The 22,824-nt window shown below is 44.4% G+C and overlaps 1 protein-coding gene and 2 long non-coding RNA genes across 6 annotated transcripts in view; 2 read left to right on the top strand and 1 right to left on the bottom strand.

Annotated features, from left to right (window-relative positions):
• The window catches only part of CA5A (carbonic anhydrase 5A), a 31,038-nt gene extending 16,080 nt beyond the window's left edge, over positions 1-14,958 (top strand). The window contains exons 3-7 of the mRNA XM_006926746.3: positions 3,606-3,724; positions 5,952-6,047; positions 6,202-6,264; positions 11,462-11,617; positions 14,646-14,958. Of these exons, the coding sequence (XP_006926808.1) occupies positions 3,606-3,724; positions 5,952-6,047; positions 6,202-6,264; positions 11,462-11,617; positions 14,646-14,789 (578 nt within the window). The 3' untranslated portion in view covers positions 14,790-14,958. The remainder of the gene's footprint in view (positions 1-3,605; positions 3,725-5,951; positions 6,048-6,201; positions 6,265-11,461; positions 11,618-14,645) is intronic.
• LOC107196768 lies at positions 7-7,617 on the bottom strand. Of its 3 annotated transcripts, none has more exons than XR_003044448.1 (3): positions 7,015-7,617; positions 5,582-5,665; positions 7-860 (listed from the first exon to the last, which is right to left on the bottom strand). It is a non-coding gene; the product is annotated as an uncharacterized LOC107196768 (long non-coding RNA). The 3 variants fall into 3 exon arrangements; XR_001518208.2 differs by lacking the exon at positions 7-860 and adding an exon at positions 4,658-4,877; XR_003044447.1 differs by lacking the exon at positions 7-860 and adding an exon at positions 4,658-4,834.
• A 3,589-nt stretch (positions 14,959-18,547) lies between the features above and the next one.
• The window catches only part of LOC112474593, a 27,717-nt gene continuing 23,440 nt past the window's right edge, over positions 18,548-22,824 (top strand). For both annotated transcript variants that reach the window (XR_003044450.1, XR_003044449.1), the window contains exons 1-2: positions 18,548-22,016; positions 22,099-22,229. This is a non-coding gene — a long non-coding RNA (uncharacterized LOC112474593). The remainder of the gene's footprint in view (positions 22,017-22,098; positions 22,230-22,824) is intronic.

Here is a 22,824-nt window from a genome sequence, read left to right as displayed (position 1 = left end):
GATCACTCAGTTTGGAAGAGATGATGCCAGACCCCACTCCCAACCACCTACCGAAAGGGCAACAAAACAGTTTCCCAGTTTTTAAATAAGGCGCTTTGCTAGTAGGCTGTCTTAGCCGGTCAGGTCTAATTTGAGAGACATTGTTACAGTGAAATTCTTCTGTGGAGTCCATACTTGCTGGCGTTCTTGAATTTAAACGTTGTGCTTTTTGATGTGCTCTTTTTCTCTTCTGAAATGCACTTAAAGGGATGAGGCTGCATCAGACAGAATGGCAGGTCCTGATGTGTCTCCACTGACTGGCCACAGGGGGCCGCACCAGCCCAGCCCACGTTATAGCTTATCCTCCCACAACCCTGCACCAGAAAGCCAACCAGCCCTCCAGCCAGCCAACCCCAGACCGTCTTCCTCCTCACTTAACCTGCTAGAGAAGCTCACGTTTTGCTTAGCTCCTTATTTGCGTTTGCATATTACAAAGCTAGTGAGGGACAGCAGCCTTTTGGGGGTTTTGTTATGAGTTTGCTTGGCCCCAGATTTCCAGCAAGTCCCCTGGTTCATGTTCAAATGACCAGATGTCAGCTCGAAAGAGATGCATATTCTGGAGGCCTCACTGCAAAGACACATTCTCTCCTGCAGCAGGAGAACCCCAGGATTTTAAAGGATAGACTTCCATTTGTATTCTCTCACTTAAATGGACTACTGGGATCTTTTGGAAGCTGAAGTCCGACTGGAGACAGGCTGCTTCAGTAAAGAATTCTGGAGGCAGTTTGATGTCAGGGAGAGCTTGGAGCTGTGGTCTGTGAGCCCCAGTCCTGCTCAGAGAGTGACATCAGGAAAGTCTTCTGACCTCGGCAGCTCTTTACCTGCCAGAGGAAGGAGAGTAATGATCAGTGTTCACAAGTCCCCTCCCATCCCAGCAGCCTCTGGTTCTCCCTCTGCTGTTAGCAACAGTGGGGTGATTTTTCTAAAGGTTATTTTTGGTGGGGATCTGGCAGACATCCAGCTAGTGATGAATGTATGCCTCATGCAGTTGGTATCATTCTTTTTGGAGATCTTTTATATGAGCCTACATAGAATTCTCAGATGCTTAAGCTAGAAGGGACACAAGAACCAATCAGGTTGTAAGTCCTTTTTTTAAAGATGAAGGAGCTGCATGCTTGAAAGGTTACGTGATGTACAGTCAGCAGCATCGTTATCACCATCCTCATTTGACAATACTATACAAAGTGCTTTCCCTGCCAACACTGTTTATTCTGCCAACACCCATGATTTCACAGGTGGAGAGGCTGAGGCTCAGAGAAGCTGAGCAACTTGCTCAAGTTCACACAGCAAGTTAAAGCTAAGCTGCAAATCCAGGTCTTTACATAATTCTAGCATTCTGTGTAATTCCCTATAAATCCTAGCCAGTTCCCGAGCTGTCACGGGAAAGGCTGAATTCTGCTACTACACACAGACCTGCGTACGGACTGAGTGAATGAACCAATCAAGAAGCATAATGATCTCATTCATTCATTCACTGGGTGCCTCCAAGGGACATGTCCTAGACTAACGCTGAGAATACAATAATGAATAAGACAAAAATGGTCCCTGTCTTGAGAATCAACTGGATGGTATTTAATTATAAATTGTGTCCACCAGTTTGTGTCCAATTCAATTTGTTCCTGGCTTAGATGAAACAGCCATCATTCCTGCCTTCTGTCACTTCCGTTCTGGAAAAGATGATACAGACATGCATGGACATCCACATAGTTACTTCTGTGTAAGTAAGCATATTGCCAGTCTCGGTTTCTTAGTGCCCAGGGCATCTCCTAGAGGACAGTCGGTCAGATGACAGGCAGACTCACCTCTTAGGATCCCCTCTTGGTCACTAAGAGATGCACTTTGGTGGCACGCGATCTCTGGCTGACTAGTGATCTACACTCTCTTTCCACCATGGATATAAGACACAAAGATGACCACTGCCTTCGTTTCATAGTTCTGCAATTTTCTTAGATTATATTTTGCACTTTGAAAGATAAAGTGGAAGGGCACAAGTTTTGGCGTCAGTCCTGGGTTTAAATCCTAGTTCCCATTGCTATACCCCAGAGATTACCGGCAATGTTTTAAACCTCGCCTCATAAATTAAAATACAACACAAAACTGTAAAGGCCAATCTGCTGGAGTGTCCTTATCCCTCAAAGGAAAAAAAAATCACCCCCATTGTATTTCTAGGCCCGGAAAATCCCTATTAAAGTCTTGCAATTTGAACCTACCCTGGAAGGTTTTCCTCCTTCACCCCCACAGTGCTGTAGATTCAGACTTTATGGTTTAATATGTTTTCATAAACTTGTTGGAGAAAGAGCTATTTCTGTATATTTTTAAAAGTTAAGAAGTAACTCGTGAGTGTGTGTTAAGAATAGACTATTACCTCATGAAACCACAAAACTTTATGACTAATGAGACCCTAATGACCTCTGAACTGACGCCATCATTTCAAGTCAAGAAAGATGGTGGGAAGCTTTACGACTTGACCGAGAGCAGAATCATAAGCTGAACCTGTTTTCTCGTTCATAGTTCAGCGCTTTCTGCTACGAATACTTTTTATGGTAAAAACCAAACGGAAAATACCACTGGCCAGTCGTATTTGACACGTAGAGGAGTTGACGCAAGCAAGGCCACCCTGGAACCCACTTCGTGGCTCTGCCGTGTCTTCCAGACTTGTCCTTAGCCATCTCCGTGGCACATGCTCATTTCGATTCACAGTGAGTTGTCCAACAGTCACCATCATATTTGCATCAGTTGTTCGTGGAAATCTGTTAGCAAAGTGAAAGTGAGTTGTCCAACAGTCACCATCATATTTGCATCATATGGAAAATATGTTAGCATTTCCATCATATGGAAATCTGTTAGCAAAGTGAAGCTGGAGACAGACTAAGCCACGTGCATCAGAGCCACCCAGAGGTCTCTAAAATGCGGAGCCCCAGCCCTAAGCCTGGACATCTGGAAGGCACCCACAATTCCAAAGTCGAGACCCAGATTGCTCACATTTGAGCCCGTGCGCGTCAAGCTTGCAGCTCTTGGGGAGGCCGTTTGGGTATGTGGGGTGACTTAGCAAGTGGGACTAGACTGAGCAGGGGCTGTATAGAGAACAGCGGGTGGAAAGGCAGCATGCTGTACCTCAGAATTTGTTTATTTGTTTATTTGCTCTTTACATATTTATGAAATTATTCGGCGATAGGATTTAAGCTACTTTTTTTTCATTCAAACGACATCATTTTTTCTTTTTTAAGCAAGGAAGTCTGGAAATCTTATAAGATGGGCATGCATCTCAGAAATGTTTTTCTTTGACTTACTGCGGCAGGCAGGGGTTGAGACCCCTACCGCCCCCTGGTGGCAGCACTTGAATCTGTATTCACTTAGGCCTAGACTGTGTGATGTTGGCTGGCCCAGGGCCAGGTGACAAGGGCAGAAGTGAACAGACAGACAGGACCCACTTTTCATGGAGCCCACCTTCTAGTTTGTCATTTCAGCAAGACATCAGTCTTTTGAGAGTGAAATCATGAGACAGTATCACAGAAACACCACAGTCCAACTAATAGGCAAACTAACAGAGAGGTTTCACTTTCCAGGAATTAGTGGTGGCCCCTTGGAAAACCACTACCAACTGAAGCAGTTCCACTTCCATTGGGGAGCAGTGAATGAGTGGGGCTCAGAGCACGCGGTGGATGACCACGTGTACCCGGCAGAGGTTCGTAGACGGCATCCTAGCAGCAAATATGTGGGTGCTTTCTACATGCCAGGCTTGATTGTAGGGTGACCAACCATCCTGGTGGCCCAGAGAGAGAGGATTTCCTGGGATGTGGGACCCTCACTGCTCAAACCAGAACAATCGGCCACCCCACCCATTCAATCACACTGCTATCCTAAGGGGAGGGTACTTATTAGCACTTTCATTTAATAGAAGAAGAGACTGAGGTTCTGAGTGGTTATGTAAGGTGGCAAAGCCAGACCACTGGGATTCAAGAACAGCCTCTCACTCAGCCATATGCTCGTTGGTAGTCGATTATGAACGGGCAGCTTCCTGTCCTTCAAGGCATTCGAAGCCTCCTACTGAGAATCTAAAAATCTTTACAATAGCGATCATCTTAAAACGAAGTGACAATTACAACATTTAAAAATAAGAGTCAGGGAAAAAATGAACAGAGAAAAATGTTGAGGACTGTTTTTTGTAGTTATGGTGGTGCCTTATAGGTTTTCCCCAATATTTTATTATGAAAATTTTTCAGCATCCAAAAAAATTGAAAGAACTGTACAGTGAGAACCCATGAGGCTGCCAGATCCCATGGTTAACATTTTGCCCTATTCACTTTATCACATCTCTGTCCACCCACCAACCATCTGACTTTTGGATGTGTTTTAAGTTATGAATGGTTTTTGTTTTAAATTTTTGTTGCCGTTATTGTGGGAGTAATACTGTAGTTAAAATCAAGCTAGAGTCCAACCAAACCAAAAAATGAAAATCCCCAGTAATCACACACCCAGAGGTGACCTTTGGGGACAGCTTATAAATAGGGAGTTACATCTATTGTTATAATTATACGCATATTAACAAATATGACAAGAATGAAGGAACAAGTGGCTTGCAACATGCCCGCTTTCACTTGACAACACAACTTTTAGCTTCATAACTGTATATCTGAACCATGGTTTTTAATGAACAGATATTTTAACAGAGGAGGTTGTTGTAATTTATTAGCATAGAGGCCAAGATCGGAGATGGGACCTGCCAGGGCTCCCTCTGAGTCAGGCCCCTCCTGGCCTTGCCTCTGATGCATGTCATGTCGCAGGGTGCTGTTTCCTATGGAGGTTTTGGGAGACAGAGTCAGCTCCAAAGATGGAGTCTGTAAAGGAAGAAGGCTGCAGTCGGGTCACGGGCCCAGCTGTCTCTATTTCTGGCAGAGTGCCCTAGGACAGCAGACGGGGCGTTCCAGCAGGATGGGCAGGGAGAGGCCTGGCCACCCTCACTGTCCCCAGTGCGTGTGGCTAAGAACACTGGGACTTCAGAGTGAGGTGTCACCCACAGCACACGTGGACTCAGCCATTCAGCAGAGGCCTCTACCCCCTCACCCCCAACCCCACCTCCACCCCTCCACTCCGAATCCAGCAGCTGTGTGGGGAGAGTCTGGTTGACTATGAGAAGCTGGAGGCTTTCTGAACTCTGTCCTTGCAAACTCGGGGCTTGGGTCACCAATCAGAAAAACCTCTACTGCAACTTATGCCCATAGAAGGAAATATGTATGGACACTCAGGTCCCTTCTAGGTTCTGAGCCCAACGGAGCATGGACAGCACCACACGGTATCATCGTATCATCGCCGAAGCCAGGCCCAGGTGTCCTGGCTCTGCCTCTGACTCGCCAGAGACCTAGAAAAGCCTGTTTCCCCAGCCAGGCCCCTGCCCCTGATTTAAATTCTTGTCATCTGACCAACCCTGATGCTGAGTTTGGGCTTAGGAAAAACGAAGGAGGAGTGTGAAATAAGGACACAGATGAAGTTCAAGGGAAGGTGACAGATGTAGAAAAAAGAGCAACGTTTGGGGCATACTTACATTAAAAATTATTTGGTGTTTATCTGAAATTCAAATTTAATCGAGAGTCCTGTATTTGATCTGGCAACCTGTGTTCAAGGACATCTGAAAAATACAAAAAATAGCAAACGATCCAACCACCCATTTCTATTTCATAAAGTTCAAACGAACCTCTTTCTCTCCCACCAGAAATGTGAGGCCCTTACTCTCTGTGGTTTTAGCAGGCCTTTGAGAACCCCAAGCATGCTGGCGGTGCTGGCATTCCTAAGCCGGGCTGAGCCGCCGAATTCATGAAAATCATTAAACAGACACGTAGGTCTGCCATGCAGAAGGGGGAGCGACTGTTTTGTTTCTGGCTGCATCGTGATACATTCTTTCTCCTGTGTTTCAGCTGCATTTAGTTCACTGGAATTCTGTGAAATACCAAAGTTACAAAGAAGCCGTATTGGGAGAGAATGGCTTGGCTGTGATAGGAGTATTTTTAAAGGTAATCTCTCGCCAGGGTGTAGCTCTCTTAACGAAAAAAGTAGTGTGCCGTAACTAAGAACTGCTTTGTAAACACAGTCTACGTAGAATGAAGTGTGCTGGTCACCCTGTCCTCTGCTTTTCAAATGAATATTTCGTATGTCTGTGCTGTGCAGCTGGGGGCCCATCACGAAGCACTGCAGAAGTTGGTGGACGTCTTGCCAGAAATAAAACATAAGGTAAGCTACATATATCAAAATCAGCATCATTGGAAAAGCCAAATTGCAAGGGGAAGAAAACCAGCTTGGTGGAAAGAGTATTGCAGAGAGTCCCATTCTAGAAATGGAACTCACTGGGGCTAATTCCAGTTACGTCACTCGCTGGCTCGCTATCTGATGTCTTGGGCACCCTCCCTTCTCAATATAATTAGGGTGCTGGATTCAATTTGGGTTTCCCAAAATTAGGTCATTCAGGCAGCATCTTGAAGATTTTTGCCATGTCCATCTTCACTGGTCCTATTAGTTACTTAATACTTTTTCATAAATTGATCAGCTTTTAAAAATCTTTAGGCTATCTCAAGCAACGACATCCATTAATGATAACGTTTTAAACCCAATTGAAATAAATACCTAAATATTAACACTGAAGAGTGCCCACCTAAGTGCCACCTGGCACACTCCTGGGGTGAACCTAAGACCACCTATCCCTGAGAGCTCAGAGTCCATAGGAAGAGGGAAAGTCCTGCCAATCCACCACTCGTGCGTGGAAGAGCTGATCTCTGCCCAGCTGGCTTTGGACACCTCGCTGCATTAAGCATGGCTCAAAAAGATGACAAGGACAACAATATAGCTTTTCTCCAACATCAGCTGAGAAAGGACTTTGATGGAGAAGTGGAAATTCCAAAGAAATGCAGTTTATTTGTTCAGTACCAAACAAAAGCATTCTGAGACAAAAGGAGTCACCATGGTCCTTGGATGTGGGGCTCCCACCTGTCTTAACAATGATGAGGGCCAGCCCTTCCTCTGCCGGTTCACAGGGGCCGTTTGATCTGTGTGGTGCATTCGCCTTGATGTTGACTTCCAGGCGGGCCTCGTGGAACTGAGACCAGATCACCGCCTGCTGCCTTGTCTGCCAGCTCAGGAACTCCAGAAGGTCAAGGTGCTGGGAGCACCCTCTTCCTTGCTGGTCCGAGGCCAGAGTAAACCTGGGATGTTTTCCCCACCAGCATCCGCCTCCTGCATGGCGTGGTGTCCACCTTCTGGTGGGAAAGAAAGTCACTGTCTGTGAGGCCCTCTTTACTCAGCAGTGTGTTTTGCTTCCAAGGAAGGTTCTGGAGCAACCTCCCCACCCCCCAGGGTAGGCTAACTCAGGGTCTCCTGGGCACACCACATCGGAGAGGTGGTGTCAGTGCGGTGGTACACGTGGTCAGAAGTGATGACAGAAGACGCTGCTTGTCCTGATGCTAATCTCTGGGCCTCAGTTTCCTCACCTGAAAAATAAGAGTTAGAATCTTAAGAGGCAGAAGGCCCAGCCTTGATGAGCGGGAGTCTGTGCTCCATCAGTTGGGGAGTGTAATCCATTAGAGTCATTCGTCACAGTCTGTGCTCCACCGTGGGTTCCCCCAAAGTCTGAGTTGATTTTTAAATTTTGCAACGTTATGAGTCACCTCTGTGGTATACAGTTCTATGGGTTTTAACAAATTCCTAGAGTCACGAGTCCCCCATGTGAGACCATATGAAACAGTGCCCCCCGCCCCCCCGCACATCGTGTCCTGTGGCCCTAGTAGAGTCAAGCCCCACTTTCCCAAGCCTTGGCCACCACTTATTTGTTCCAAGTCCTATAGATTTGCCTTTTCTCTTGTTTTTATTCTGCCATGCTGTACCACATGGAGCTTTCTTTGCAAACCACCTTCCTTCTTTCCAAAGTGGGATGCACATAAATAGAAAAGAGAACAATGAAGGCATGTGGAGTGGGCACCCATCTACAGGGAGCTGGTCCGTCTGTATTGGTGATGGACGGTGGCCCAAACCATGCCATGTGCTCCCAGCTAATGCTCCAACCACCGGAGCTGACAGACACGGAGAGGAGGGGCCATGACTTGCTTTGAGGACTCTGAGGGGGAGCAGCTTTCTATATATCAGGGGCTGCTCTGAACCCTAATGTGCTTTAGGATCAGGGCACAGAGCTCCTGATGACGTTACTGGAGATATGTAGATGTCCTCTGAACATTTTGATTGGCAAGAAACAGCAGTGGGCAGTGGTGGGTCCATCCAGCTGCTCCTCCGTATAATCTGCTGCCTTTATGCCCCCTACCCCCCTGCAGCCCCTGGGGAGGGAGAAAACAACCCTGGCTTGGGGACAGGACAGACTTCTTGTGACATCTGGGTTCTGCCACTGTTTAACTGTGTGGCTTTGGGAAAGTCACTTATATCTATCCAACTTTCTTCATCAATAAGACAGAAATATCCCTCAAAGGGTGGTTCTAAAAATTCAAGGTCATCGTCTCGAAGGTGTCTGGCAGCCTTTGGGCTAGAGACTGGGGGAGGAGAGATGCGTTTGTCACTGCACGCCCCCTGGTACTTTTTGCATTGTTGTCTCATGTGACCTGTTTCCTTCAATAATTAACTAGACCAAATAATGGAATATTATTTGGCCATAAAAAGGAATGAAGCCCTGACACACACTACGACATGGATGAATCTTGACAATATTAAGCTAAATGAAAGAAGCCAATCATAAAATCCACATATTATATGATTCTGCTTATAGGAAATGTCCAGAATAGGCAAATCCACATAGACAGAAAGCTGATAAGTGGGGCCTGTGGCAAGAGGGGCAGGGGTGGGGAGGTCAGGAGAAGTGATAGCTAAAGAGTATTTACTGGGCTTTTTTTTTTTTCTGGAGTTCTTTTTTTGAGGTGATGAAAATGTTCTCAAACGGACTGTGGTGATGGTTGCACATCGATCTGTGAATAATATATAAAAAGCCATAGACTTGCATTATTTAAAGGAGTGAATTATATTTCAATAATCCTTTTTTAAAGACATTAACCATCGTAAAGCAATGTGACCAAAAAAAAAAATTAATTAAAAAAATAAAAAGACATTAACCAGATAATTAATTACAAAGAGAAACACCTGGCACACAAGTCCCTTCGTAATTATCTGTCAGTGTGAATCAATTTACTTCTTTCCTTTCGGTAGCTTACCTGATGTCTCCCAGTTTCTGACTGATGAAAGCCAGCAATTAGGGTACCAGCCAGGTTGTCCCAGCCCCTTGCTTTTGCCTTTGGAGGCTGGGTGGAAAGATTCTGCTGTGCAGGGAGACCTCCTTCCTTAGGGATAAGAGAATATCTGCCTCAGGCTTGAATATCCTGCAAAGGGCTTGCCCGGGATGGGTCTGCAGTTGAGGCTGGTTAGTGTCACATTGTTTCCAGGCCTGACCCCTCTTGGCCTTTCAATCTCATTCACTTTATGAAGGGACGGAGGCCACAGTCTCGGGCCTGCCAGTCAGAGGGACCTCGAGAGATCCTTTCTTCTCTGAGCAAAAAATCTGCTCAGATGTCTTTGGCTTGCAAGGGGGCAAAGACTAGCCCAGGGATCCTCCTTTCTCTTTAGACCCCAGGCTCTATACTGAGCAACATACAGATAGCAGCCACCTGCTTCTGCCTCTGCTGATGGATATTCTCTGGGGTCCCAACCTGGGGCACAAGCAGGGCTATCCCTATCTACAGCACCCCGCCCCCCAATCTCTTTATATCACTTTTTGTCTCATTTACTCACTGTAGCCACATGGCCTCTTTGCTGTTCCTCTAGCCCATCAGGCCGCACCTTAAGCCAGAGCCTCGACACCAGCTGTGTCTGCCACTGAAGGGTTCTTCCCTGGGAACCTGCATGGCCTCTTCCTTCACCTCCTCCATGTCTTTGCTTAAGTGTCACTTTCCCGGTGAGGCTTTTGAGAGCACCCCTCTTAAAATGCCACCCCCCCCACCACTGCCCTATTTTATTTTCTTCCATCACACATCACCATGTAAACTACTAGATATTTACTTATTATTTGGTGTGCTGTCTGCTTTTGTCTGGGAAAAGGTGAGTTCCATGAAGGCGGTGGTTTTGCACCCCAGCACCTAAGATCGAGTCGGGTTTACTGTAGGTGCTAAACACAACTGTGAGTAAGTGAATGAATAAATGAATGAATGGTGGCACCCTATCAGTGTCATTTGGAACTCAGAGAGGCAAATTTCTCCCCATCCTTTTATAAAGCACAGAAAGTAAATAAACATGAATTCTAAACACAGGGCTCCCAAGCAGGACATGCTGACTGGAGTCCCTCGTGGGAGCAGTGCAGAGAGCCTGGCACAAGGTGGCTGAGGACAGCTGTCCAGGTCCATCAATTCCACCTGCTCCCTGTGAGAAAGAAAGTCCTGGCAGAGTCAGGTGACAGGCTCAGCGCCCACATCCTCCTGAGTGTGTGTCATTACCGCGGCTCTTACATCAGAGACCGCTGCTTTAAAGAGATGGTCAGCTGTCTTAAAAGTGAAAATTTTCTGGTGCAGCCAATATGGAAAACAGTCTGGTGGTTCCTCAAAAAATTAAACATAGAATTCCCATAGGATCCAGCATTCCCACTTCTGGGTATATACGCAAAATAATTGAGAACAAGGTCTTAAGAGATATTAGTATATTCATATTCACAGCAACATTGCCCACAATAGTCAAGAGGTAGAAACAACCCAAGTGTCCATCATCGAATGAATGAATAAACACAACATGGTAAATTATTCAGCCTTAAAAAGCAAGGACATCCTGACACATGCTACAATGTGATGAACCTTGAGGACATTATGCTAAGTGAGATAAGCCAATCACAAAAGGACAAGTACTGCATGATTTCACCCACATGAGGTCCCCAGAGGAATCAAATCCATAGAGAATGAAAGTAGGATGGTGGCCAACAGGGACTGGGGGAGGTGTCCCTGTTAGTGTTTAACAGGGACAGAGCTTCAGTTTGGGAAGATAAGAAACTCCTGGAGATGGATGGTGGTGATGGTTGCACAACAATGTGAATGTATTCAATGCCACGGAACTGTACACTGGAAAGTGATTAAAATAGTAAATTTTATGTTACTCATGTCATTTAACCACAATTTTTAAAAGTGTAATATTTTCACAGCTTAGGTTGATGAAAATAAATCTTTAAAAGGAAAAATGTAAGCATTTAGTGGGGATCTGTGCTCTGCTATGAGGGTCACGCTTACTTGTTACTGCTTCCAAATGTGATCATCTTGGCTTCACAGCCTTTATCTCGGGGACACATGTCCCTCCTGATGATGTGACGGTCACGTCACTGAGATAAAGATGGAGCACAGTTCCCTCCCTTCCTGCACCTCCTGTACCTCCACCTGAGCCCTGATATGTCCTGTGGTCTTGGTCTCAGGATGCTCAGGTGGCCATGGGCCCCTTCCAGCCCTCCTATCTGCTGCCCACCTGCCGGAATTACTGGACCTACCCAGGCTCCCTCACCACTCCTCCCCTAACGGAGTCAGTCACGTGGATCATCCAGAAGAAGCCCATTGAAGTGGCTCCGAACCAGGTGAGCTGTGCCTGTGGTCTGTGTAGTGGGACTATACTGAAGAAATTCCTTTTGTTTGACAGTGTTACTAAGATATCGTGAGTGAATATCGTGGAGTTTTAGTCTTTGGTGAGTTCTGGATGTTTCTACAGAAGAAGAATTTTCAATTGAAGTAGAAGCTCGTTGAGATAGAACAGAGCTTTCTGAAATCACAATTCTTCTGACGTTGAGATGTTAATGTGTGAGAGAGACAGAGCAGGTGGGGAGGGGAGGTGGCGAGGAGGAGTGGGGAGGAAGACAGAACTGATATGAGGGCGGAAATAGTTATATTTTAGCACTGTCTAACCATTAGTCATTAGGGATACTCACCACATCTGGCTTGGCGTTCAGATGTGGTGAGTATCCCCAATGACTAATGGCTGAACTTGGTCAGTGCTTACTCTTCAGTCTATGTCAGGGTAAAGTTACTTTAAAAGAACAGAATTGCCAGGGGTGGCTCCATAGTGTAGTGGTTAGCACATCTGCTTTACAGAGCCAGGGACCATACTCGGTGCACCAGGCCCCGGGTGCATGCCGCGAGCGTGTGGGAGGAGACGCCCTGCTTCAGAGATCCAGTTCTTAAGGGGAAACGTCAACATCCATAGGTCAGAGGTGGAAGTAGGGGGCGGCGGGATTAAAGAAGGGAGAAAGTTAATAAACAAATAAATGAATGAATGAATGAATGAATGAATAAGTAAATAAATAAAAATTAAAAGAACAGAAATGCCATTATAACTGAGACATTATAATTGGTTCTTGCCCATAATGGGCCCTCTATAGGTATTTGTTAGTGAATAAATTAACCAAGAAATGGATGTCATACATGGATGCTAGAAAGCCATTAAACATATAGGATCATTGAGGGAGAGAAGAGAAGATTTTAATTTGTTCTGCTTCTTTGGATGATACAACAGTAAGGAATTGGGATTGCAGAGGAATTTCTCACATGCTGTATTAAGAAGTTACGGAACTATACATGCTGAGAGAAAATTCCAGGAGGATTGTATTAGTAAGCAAGCTACAATAATGCTGTGTAACGAACCACCCCAAAACTCGGTGGCTTACAACAAGCATTTGCTTTTTCTGCTCACAGATCTACGGGTTGGCTGGGGAGGCTCTACTTTATCTTGCTCGGCCTCGCAGAATGTGGTTGGGTATCAGGACAGGCCCAGTGTCTCTCATGCTCCTTGGACCAGTGACTACCAAGGGCCAGTTCTCATGATAAATGACAAAAATGCAAGAGACAAGCCAAACTACACATGCACACTTAAGGCTCCTGCTTGCATCACATTCTGTTGGCCAAAGCAAGTCACAATGGAGGGGCAAAGTCAGTGGGGCAGGGAGGAGGTGAGTGAACATTCGCTAAACAATACCCTAATCTACCACATAGATACACACCGAAAAGTGACTACTCGTTGTCCCAGGGTCATAGGTCTGCAGTGGTTTTTATCTTTTTCCTTTCCTTTATCTAAATATTCTATTTTTTTCTACAATAAGTAGATATTACTTGCATACTTCTTTTTTTAAGTCGTAATACCTTTTCCTCTGGAAAGCTCAAGAACCGAGAGAAAGTTCATCTGTGTAGAGCAGTTTAGATTTAGGGATGACTAATATGCAACAAGCATTCTGCCACTCTGTCACCCCTGCCCAGGACAGACATTTCTGACTAATCACAATATTAGTTATCACCTCTTGTTCAGCTGTACTCTATCTGAGTGCTATAGATGAGCTTGTAGAGGTTCTTCCAGCCTCGCGAGTCTTTGAAAATATTCTCTTATTTAAAAGTCATGGAATGACGCCCTTTGCTTTGAAAGGCTGCATTTTGAGCTGTGAGGTGCAGATTACTCATCCCGCCCCCAAACCAAAACTGTTACAGACATGAGGAAAGCTTTGGCTGAAGAATGGCCCTTGTCACCAAGACCCCTTCTGTCACTCAACAAACATGTAATAAGCACCCACTACATGTCAGGTTTGTAGCAGGAGAAGGTGGGAGAGAGGTAAAAAGAGAAGAGATGTTACAGAAACAGTGACATTAGTGTCTGTGCACTGCTGTCCGGTGAGAAAGTGGAAACATAAGTGGATAGTTTTAAGACAGGGTGATGAGTGAGTATTACACAATAATGCAGAGCAGAAGTCCCTTACCCTGACCAGGGGAACTGGGGAGGTGGTATGTGCACCCCTTGGACAGTGGGAAAGGGATCGCCAAGTGGAGGAGAGGAGAGAGGCTGGGTTTCTGAACATGTACCAAGCAAGGGCACTGAGCTGAGTACCAGAGAAACTGTATGCTCTGTGCCCTACACACCATTAAGGGCACCTCATCAGCCATGAAGATCTAACTTGCTCAGTAAGTGATCGCTATATAGATAAAAGCTCACTTATTTAATTAAACATGTGAGTTATTCTCACAGAGCTCATAAGTATATTCTGAGAACAGATGAGATGATACCTAAAAAAATAATCTTTTGGTTCCTTGAGTGAAAAAAGGAATCAAATGTTACTTTAGCATTTATGTTGTTTGCATTAACTCCTATTTTTGTGCAACGAATAGCTCCAAAACTTGGTGGCTTCAGAAAATCATCATTACTCATCGTCTCAGAATTGCAGTGGGTCAGAATTTGGGTGGTTCCGGTTTGGGATTTCTTGCGGAGTCGCAGTCAGGTGTCAGTTTTCTGAAAGCATGACTGAGACTGGAGCAGCTCATGCAAGTAGCCTGCAAGTTGGTGCTGGCTGTTAACTCAGTTCTTCTCCACATGGGTCTCTCCATGGGGCTGCTTGAGTGACTTCACAACACGGTCGCTGGCGCCCCAGAGTAAGTGATCCAAGAGACCGTGATAAAAGCTCCAACGGCTTTCCTGACCTAGCTCAGGAATCACCTCCACCATATTGTATTAGCCACACAGGACCATCCTTGATTCAGCGTGGGAGGGGACGACGGAAGTTACGAGGGACACCTGGGAGCTAGTTCACTCTGTACAGGCACCCAGCTTATTCTGGCTGCTCTCCATTCCAGCTGGCTGCATTTCGCACGCTCCTGTTTTCTGCACTTGGTGAAGAAGAGAAGATAATGGTGAATAATTACCGCCCCCTTCAACCCCTGATGAACAGAAAGGTCCTTTCATCCTTCCAGGCCATTGAAGAGGGCACCAGATCTTAAATTTATTATGTTCAAGTCAATGATTAGAACTGACTTTAAAAAGAGGAAATATTGTTTCCCACGTATCATGGTCTGATCATCCATAACCTCTGAAATTAAAAAGAAAGACAGAGATCATTGTTTAGCCAATGTACTTTTCAGTTGCAATAAAAAGAATCACTTCAAAGAAGCTTAAGTGTGATAGGGAATGGATTCTGGGAACACAGGATATCTCATGGGACTCACAGCAGTGCCTGACAGCCTCGGGGCCAAGCAAGTCCCCGCTGACTGAGATTGTCTGCCCGACCCTTTTTCAGTTCCATGCTTTCCTCTCTCCAGGCAGATGCCCTCTGTTTCTCCACACTCATGTCCACACTTGTAGTTCCCAGGCAACAGAGTCTGGGACTAACATCTTCTTCTTTAATTCCAAATGCCTAGGTGGATCAGTGTCCTGGGGCTACTATAACAAATGACTCCAAACTGGGGGGGAGGGGGGAATTAAAAGACAGAAATATATTTTCCCACAGTTCTGAGACTGGAAGTCCAAGATCAAAGTGCCCCACTGTTGGGTTCTGGTGAGATCTCTCTCCGTGGCTTGCAGATGGCACCTCCTCCCTCATAGGGCTCTCCCTTGGCACACGCATGCAGAGAGCACCTTCTCTCTCTTCCTCCTCTTACAAGGCCACCAATTTTATTGAATTATAACTCCATCCTTATGACCTCATGCAAGCTTAATTACCTACTAAGAGTCTCATCTCCAAAACAGACTCATTGGGGGTTAGGACTTTAACGGATAAATTTAGGGGATACGGTTTAGCCCATAGCAACCACAAACTGTGGACTTAAAACAAATATTTATTGTTTCACAGTTCTGGAGACCAGAAGTCCAAATTCAAGTTGTTGGCAGGGCTGGTTCCTTTTGGAAGCTTTAGAGGAGAATCCATTTCCTTGCCTTTTCCAGCTTTTATTTTATTATTTTAATTTTTTAATCTTTCAATTACCATTGGCATACAATATTATATTCGTCTCAGGTGCACAACATAGCGATTAGACATTCATATAATTTACGAGTGATCACCCCAATAAATCTACTACCCATCTGATGCCATACATAGGTATTGCAATATTATTTACTATATTCCTTATGCTATACTTTATATCCCCACGACTATTTTGTAACTACCAATTTCTACTTCTTAATCCCTCTCCCATTTTTCACCCATCCCCCCAACCCTCCTCCTATCTGGCAACCCTCAAAATGTTCTCTGTATCTATGAGTTTGTTTCTGTTTTGTTGGTTTGTTTATTTTGTTCTTTAGATTCCACAGGTAAGTGAGATCATATGACATTTGTTTTTATCTAACTTACTCCACTCAGCCCAATACCCTCTATCTAGGTCCATCCATGTTGTTGCAGGTGGCAATATTTCATTCTTTTTATGGCTGAGTAATATTCCATTGTATATATGTACCACCTCTCCTTTATCCATTAATACGTTGATGGATACCCATGTTGCCCCCATATCTTGACTATTGTAAATAATGCTGCAATGAACAAATGGATGCACATGTCTCTTTGAAGTAGTGTTTTGTGTTTATTCAAATAAATATCCAGAAGTGGGATTACTAGGTCCTTCTTTGACTCTTGTCATAGTCTTTATTTAAAAGTCTATTTCGTCTGGTACAAGTATTGCTACCCCAGCTTTTGTTTGTTTATTTGTTTCCATTTTCATGAAATATCTTTTTCCATCCCTTTACTTTCAATCTGTATGCCTTTCAATCTGAAGTGAGTCTCTTGTAGGCAGCATATATAAGGGTCTGGTTTTCATAGCCATTCAGCCAGCCTATCTTTTGATTGGAGCATTTACTCCATTTACATTTAATGTAATTGTTGATAGATATGTAGTTATTGACATTTTATTATTTGTATTTTTATCTTCTTCTTTTCCTTTTACTTCTCCTTACGTCCCTCTAACACTTCTTGTAATACTGGCTTAGTGGTTATGAACTCTTTTAGCTTTTTCTTATCTCTCCTTTAGCTCTTTATCTGTCCTTCGGTTCTAAATGACAGCTTTGTTGGGTAGAGTCTTCTTGGTTGTAGGTCCTTGCTTTTCCTCACTTTGAATATTTCATGCCAATTCCTCTCGCCAGCAAAGTTTCAGTTGAGAAATCATCTGACAGTCTTATGGGAGTTTCATTGCTTTTTTCTTGCTGTTTTTAAGATTCCCTCTTTGTCTTTAACCTTTGGCATTTTAATGATAATGTGTCTTGGTGTAGCCCTATTTGGGTTCATCTTGTTTGGGACCCTCTGTGACTCCTGGTCTTGTATGTCCCCATGTTTCCTTTGCCAGGTTAAAGAAGATTTCCATGATTATTTCTTCTAATAGATTTTCAATTCCTTGCACTCTCTCTTCTCTTTCTGGTACCTCTATAACATGATTGTTAGTACACTTGATGTTGTCACAGAGACCCCTTAAACTAAACTCATTTTTTTTTTTTTTTGGATTCTTTTTTCTTGTTGCTGTTCTAATTGGGTATTTCTGCTACCTTATCTTCCTAATCACTGATTCGATACTCTGCTTCATCTAATCTACTGTTCATTCCCTCTATTGTAGTCTTCATTTCAGTTATTGTAGTCTTCATTTCTGACTGATTATTTTTATCTTTTATATCTTCATTTTTATGTTCTCTACCTCTTTCTTAAAGTTCTTACTGAGTTCGTCTACTCTTCCCCTAAGTTCATGGAGTAACTTTATAACCAGTGTTTCGAACTCTGTGTCTGGTAGATTGCTTGCCTCCACTTTGTTTAGTTCTGTTTCTGGAGCTTTGTTCTGTTCTTCCACTTGAGACATGTTTCTTTGTCTCCCTGTATTTGTTTCTACATATATTTAGGGCTGCTCTGTTGCCCAGTAGAGTGGCCTTATGTAGTAGACGTCTTATGGGGCACAGTCTCCATGGTCACCTGAACTGGGTGCTCCTGGTGTGTCCCTCGGATGGGTTGTGTGTGCCTTCTTGTTGTAACTGAACCTTGGTTGCTGTATGCACATCAATGGGAGGGACTGACCCACAGGCTGATTGGTTGTGAGGACTAGTCAGTGACTACAGTGGAGGAGCGATTGTGCAAGGGCTGACCCAATGTAGCAGGATTTGTTTTAGCAGGGCTCTCATGCCCACTCAATCTGTCCTTAAAGTGTGTCATCCTTAGATGTAGCTCCGGGTTGTGCTCCAGCTCAGTCTGAAGCTGGCCACCAGGTGTGCTTGCCCTATGGTCTTTTGGGAGGGGCCCCACCACAGACCAAGTGCAGTCACAGCCTGTCCCTGCCTGGGGCTACCTAGCATGAGCCACCAAGCAATCTGCAGATGGCCACCACCCACATTGGGCTTGGAGGTGCCTCGAGATGCCAAGTCACAAATGAGGCCAGCTGCCATTAGTGCTGGGCTTTGGCCTGCTCAGCAAGAGATATGCTGAAGCCAGATGCTACTTATTTGGGTTTTGTGAACCTCTGAGAAATTTTATGAAAGTCCTCAGCATGACCCAAAACAGGTCATTTAATGGAAAAGCCACTGGAAGAGGCTTGGGTGGGCTCAAAGTTGAGTGAGACAGGGTCTCAGGGAATCACCAGGGCAGGGCAACCAGTGTTAGTCAGATTGATGGAGATTCAGATATGGTGGCCACCTGCATCTGCATGCTAGGAGTGGGATGGATTCAACAAAGAAACAATAGATTCTGCCAGCGCTTCTATCTGGGAGAAAGCTGACCCCTTCAGCCCTTGCCCTGAAGCCAGACAATTCAGTTTCTCCCCCTATGTCCCTGGCACCTTTCAAGCTGCTGCCTCAGCACTAAAGCTCAGAGGGAATGAGTACTTCAGTGAGTAAGTCCATGCATGAGCCTTTTAAGAAGCATGTCTGAAACTGCAGCTGCCCTCCATCTCACTCAGACACAATCTTTGCTGGTTTTCACAACCAGAGGTTATGGGGACTTCTCTTCCTGACACTTGATCTCTGGAACGCCCCCTGGAGGAACCTCTACAGCTGAGATATCCTTTCCAATTTTCAACTAAACTCAAGCTCGGCAATCAAGGATCAACTACACCCACTACATGTGGGTGTGAGATCAGACTGTTTCACATCTCCCACCCTCCTACCAGTCTCAAGGTGGCTTCTTCTGTGTGTCCTGAGTTGTAAGACTTCTGTTCAGCTAGACCTCATTTTCAATGATGGCTGTTCTGTAGTTTAGTTGTAATTTTAATGTGATCATGATAGGAGGCAAGCACAGAGTTTACCTACTATGCCATCTTGACCAGAACCTGGCTTTTCTAGTTTTAGAGGTGCCTGCACTCCTTGGCTTGGGCCCCTTCTTTCATCTTCAAAGCCAAGGAGTTCTCCAAAGTGGTTGCTCAGGACATGTCACCAGTATGTTGTGGTCATTCTGGAGGGTGCATAATGATTTTTCACTGTGGGTTTTTAAAATTTTGGTGAAATATACCTAACATAAAATTAACATTTTAACTATTTTTAAGTGTACAGTTCAGTATTATTAAATATATTCATAATGTTGCACAATTATCACCACCATCTATCACCATAATGCTTTCCATCATGTGAAACGATAACTCTGACCCCATTAAACAATAACTTTCTATTCTCCCCTCTCCCCAGCCCTTAGCACCCACTATTCTACTTTCTGTCTCTATGATTTTGAATGTTCTAGGAATCAAATGTGAATGAAATCGTACAGTACTTGTCTTTTTGTGACTGGCTTATTTCACTCAGCATAAAGGTTCATCCATGTTGCAGCATATGTCAGAATGTTCTTCATTTTTAAGGCTGAATAACAACCTAATTGATAATAGTATTTTCTTTTTGGAGCATTAAAAATCATCTCCTCTGGTAGAGATGCAGCTCTACAAACAAACTAATCATGTTGTTTTCCAACATTGCCTTACTGTCAGCTAAACAGTGAAAAACAGCACAGAAAAATAAGCAAATGCTAGTCTGTCTACCAAGGGGCAGTAATAAACTCCATTTCATTTTGGGGAAATAAACTATAAATAGACTCGTTGTAGTCAACAAATAACATCTAAAATCAAAAAGAACCTATATTATAGATATGGTTTATTTTGGCAGAGATTTATATTTTTTTTCCCCCCAGTCACAGAACTTTTTATGATACCAACAATTTACAGTCTAGCTTTGGGCTGGCATCTACTACAGAGAAAGCTCTCCTAAACTTCCCTATACACATTCTTTCCTGGATAAGTATAATTGCTCATGAATGTCCATTATATTACAGTGCTTTGTCCAAATGCAGCATAACAGACTTTTATGTTAATTTACAAAGGCCCTGGAGTCATTTTCGTTTCACCACAAAACAGAAATTTGGACGTATCAGTGATGTGTGTGAGGCATGGATGCTAAAGCTGGGTGCAGGTCTCTGGATGGGTGGATGGCTCCAATTGCCAGAAACAGATGGTATCCTGGAGGGAAGGAGATATTTTTAAGTTTTGTTTGGACCCCAAAATATTTCTTATCTTTTGGGAAAATGTAACCATTCTCGAGTCTCTAGTGAAGTGGGCTTTAGCCCGTGTGGAGAGTTTCCAATGGCTGCTATAACAGATGACCACAGCTTACTGACCTCTTGCATCTCTCTTTTAAGGACCCTGTGATAAATTTGGCCCACCAGATAATCCAGGATAATTTTTCAATTCAAGATCCTTAACTTAATCACACCTGCAACAAAAAAGTCATCTGCCATCTAAAGTCACATATTCATATGTCCCACGGATCAGAATGTGGATTCTTGTGACATTATTCAACTGATCACACTGTATATGTAAAACCTACCTACGAAAGCTTCAGCCAAACAGCCCTGGGGTTGGCCACTTCTGGAGGTGTAAAGAGGGGATAGATTGGGAAAGGTGCAATGGAGCCTGGGGACAGGGGTGGAAGTACGGAGTATTGGAAATACTGGCCAGTGGTTACCTTGTTGCAGCTCTTTATCTTGCATGAATTGCAGCTCTTTATCTTACATGAATTTGTACATATGTAAGAAACCACTGAGGTGAACACTCTATATTCATGCACTTTATACAGCTTCGCAAAGTATATATTATATCTCAATATAAAGAAACACTTTGCTGCCCACTAGAGAGCTCAGGTTTCTGAGCTTCTGCAGACAGGACACGAGGCCGTCTGGGATGTTGACTCAAGCACTTCTGAGAGTAAGTGAAGCAGGCAGGAGATCAGAAGCACCCATATGCACTGACGGGGGTGCAGGGGCCACAGAATGAGTGATGCCATCGGAGTCACTTACTGGAGGCCAAGCAGACAGGCCCTTCCTTGGCTCCTTCCTTAGCTACTTACTGAGGGCAACATGAAACACACTGCCACCAGGTAACTGGTGCCACCAAGAGATATCGACTCTATTTACTGAGGCAGGACACAGTTTGACATTCTCAACCAAAATGGTTTAAAATAAAACATGTTCTGCTCTTAAAAAGATTGAGTCTGGTAGTGATGGTGGGTGAAGGAAGATTGGCTAGGAGAAGTCAAAATAGATGTTGGAAAAGGAACGCAATCAAAACAGACACATTTCTGTTCAGCTTCTAAGCTGATGTCCTCACTCACTTATAATCGATAATGAAGTTTACCAAACAACAGGGCATGCCTCTATCAATAACAGTTCACACAGCTCAGGCTGTGGTTCACACAGGACCCAAGCTGAGTGTTTTCATATACATTCAGCAGTGCTCAACCTCCCTGTGTGTCTGAATTCTAGGGGTCCCAACCCTGACCCCCAAAGTTTGTGGTACCTTGGATCTAAGGACTGGGGTTTTTATAAAGCTCCCTAAGTGACCGGATTGAGTGGCCAAGGATGAGACCACAGCAATCCTATTCAGTTGTTATAACGAGTTCTATGAAAGTTCTATGAAATTGTCCTCAGGGAGAAACTGAGGCTCACTTGAGGGGTTGAGACTCTTTCCGTCTCTGGCTTGTAGGTGACCTTCCAGGATCTGTGTAGCATTTTGCTCTTGCTTTCTCTGATGTGTGCAATTAAGTAAAAGAAAAACTGCAGCTTCACAGCAAAAACACAAAGTCCTGAACGTTACAATTTAGTAAGAAATCATATTCTATAATAACCTGCAATTGTATTTTGATAGGAATTCCATAAAAAAAAAAGGCACCTGCACAGATTCTCAGATTATGAGAGTGGCATTCTCAGATATGGAAGGAATGACAGTAATTGGAGGGTGAGTTCCCTGAGTTGGAGTATGGGATGGGGGCAGAGAACAGCCATGTGTCAGTTCTCCATGGGGCCATCCATTTCCACAGGAACTTTGGGACAGAGAAAGGCCCAAGTGTCCAGAGGGGCCTCGCAGGAGAGAGAAAGAACCTCAGTGCTCTGAGCTCCAGTCCTCTCGACACGTAGTAATATCATATCCCAACAAGAATTCCAAAAACAGGTGGGGTACTTTTCTCTTCATTTTGCATATTCACATCGGTCTTTCCTTGAATGCACAAATGTCTGTCTCCTGGTGGATGTTCTCTTTTGTCAGGTACTTTTTTTTAAAACCAGCATTAACCCTGAGACACAGATTCTCTCAGTAAGCACACCTCCTGACGTATTGCAATGAAACCACAAACACACCAAGAGGAAAGACATTGATCTCAGCCCTCAAAGCAACAGCACAAAAAAATAAAAACAAACAAACAAACACAGGCGCTTCCACTCCCCGTCCGGAGTGGCGGCCAGGCACGGAAGTCAGGGTCTGTGGGTTTGTGGGATGGCTCACTGTGACACTGTTGTGGCTTAGGATTGTACTGCAGAATTTCCGGCCCAACTTTTAAAGTTCAAGGCTTCCTCTCTTTGCTTTTCTGTTATTTTCTCATTTTGTCAAAAATACAAATGTGTGAGAAGCTTGCAGGTTCGTGGCAAGCTGCTGCCCCTCCCCTCGCCTCCCCTCCCCATATTTGTTCTTGGGTGATTGAGCCAGAGTGGGCTGCAGGCATGACTAAATCCCTTCCTCGCCACCCCAGGTCTTATGCAGCCTCTGCCCA

This window comes from Pteropus alecto, unplaced genomic scaffold (assembly GCF_000325575.1).
Source record: "Pteropus alecto unplaced genomic scaffold, ASM32557v1 scaffold7, whole genome shotgun sequence".
Lineage (NCBI taxonomy): Eukaryota > Metazoa > Chordata > Mammalia > Chiroptera > Pteropodidae > Pteropus > Pteropus alecto.
This window is presented reverse-complemented; position numbering and strand designations above follow the sequence as displayed.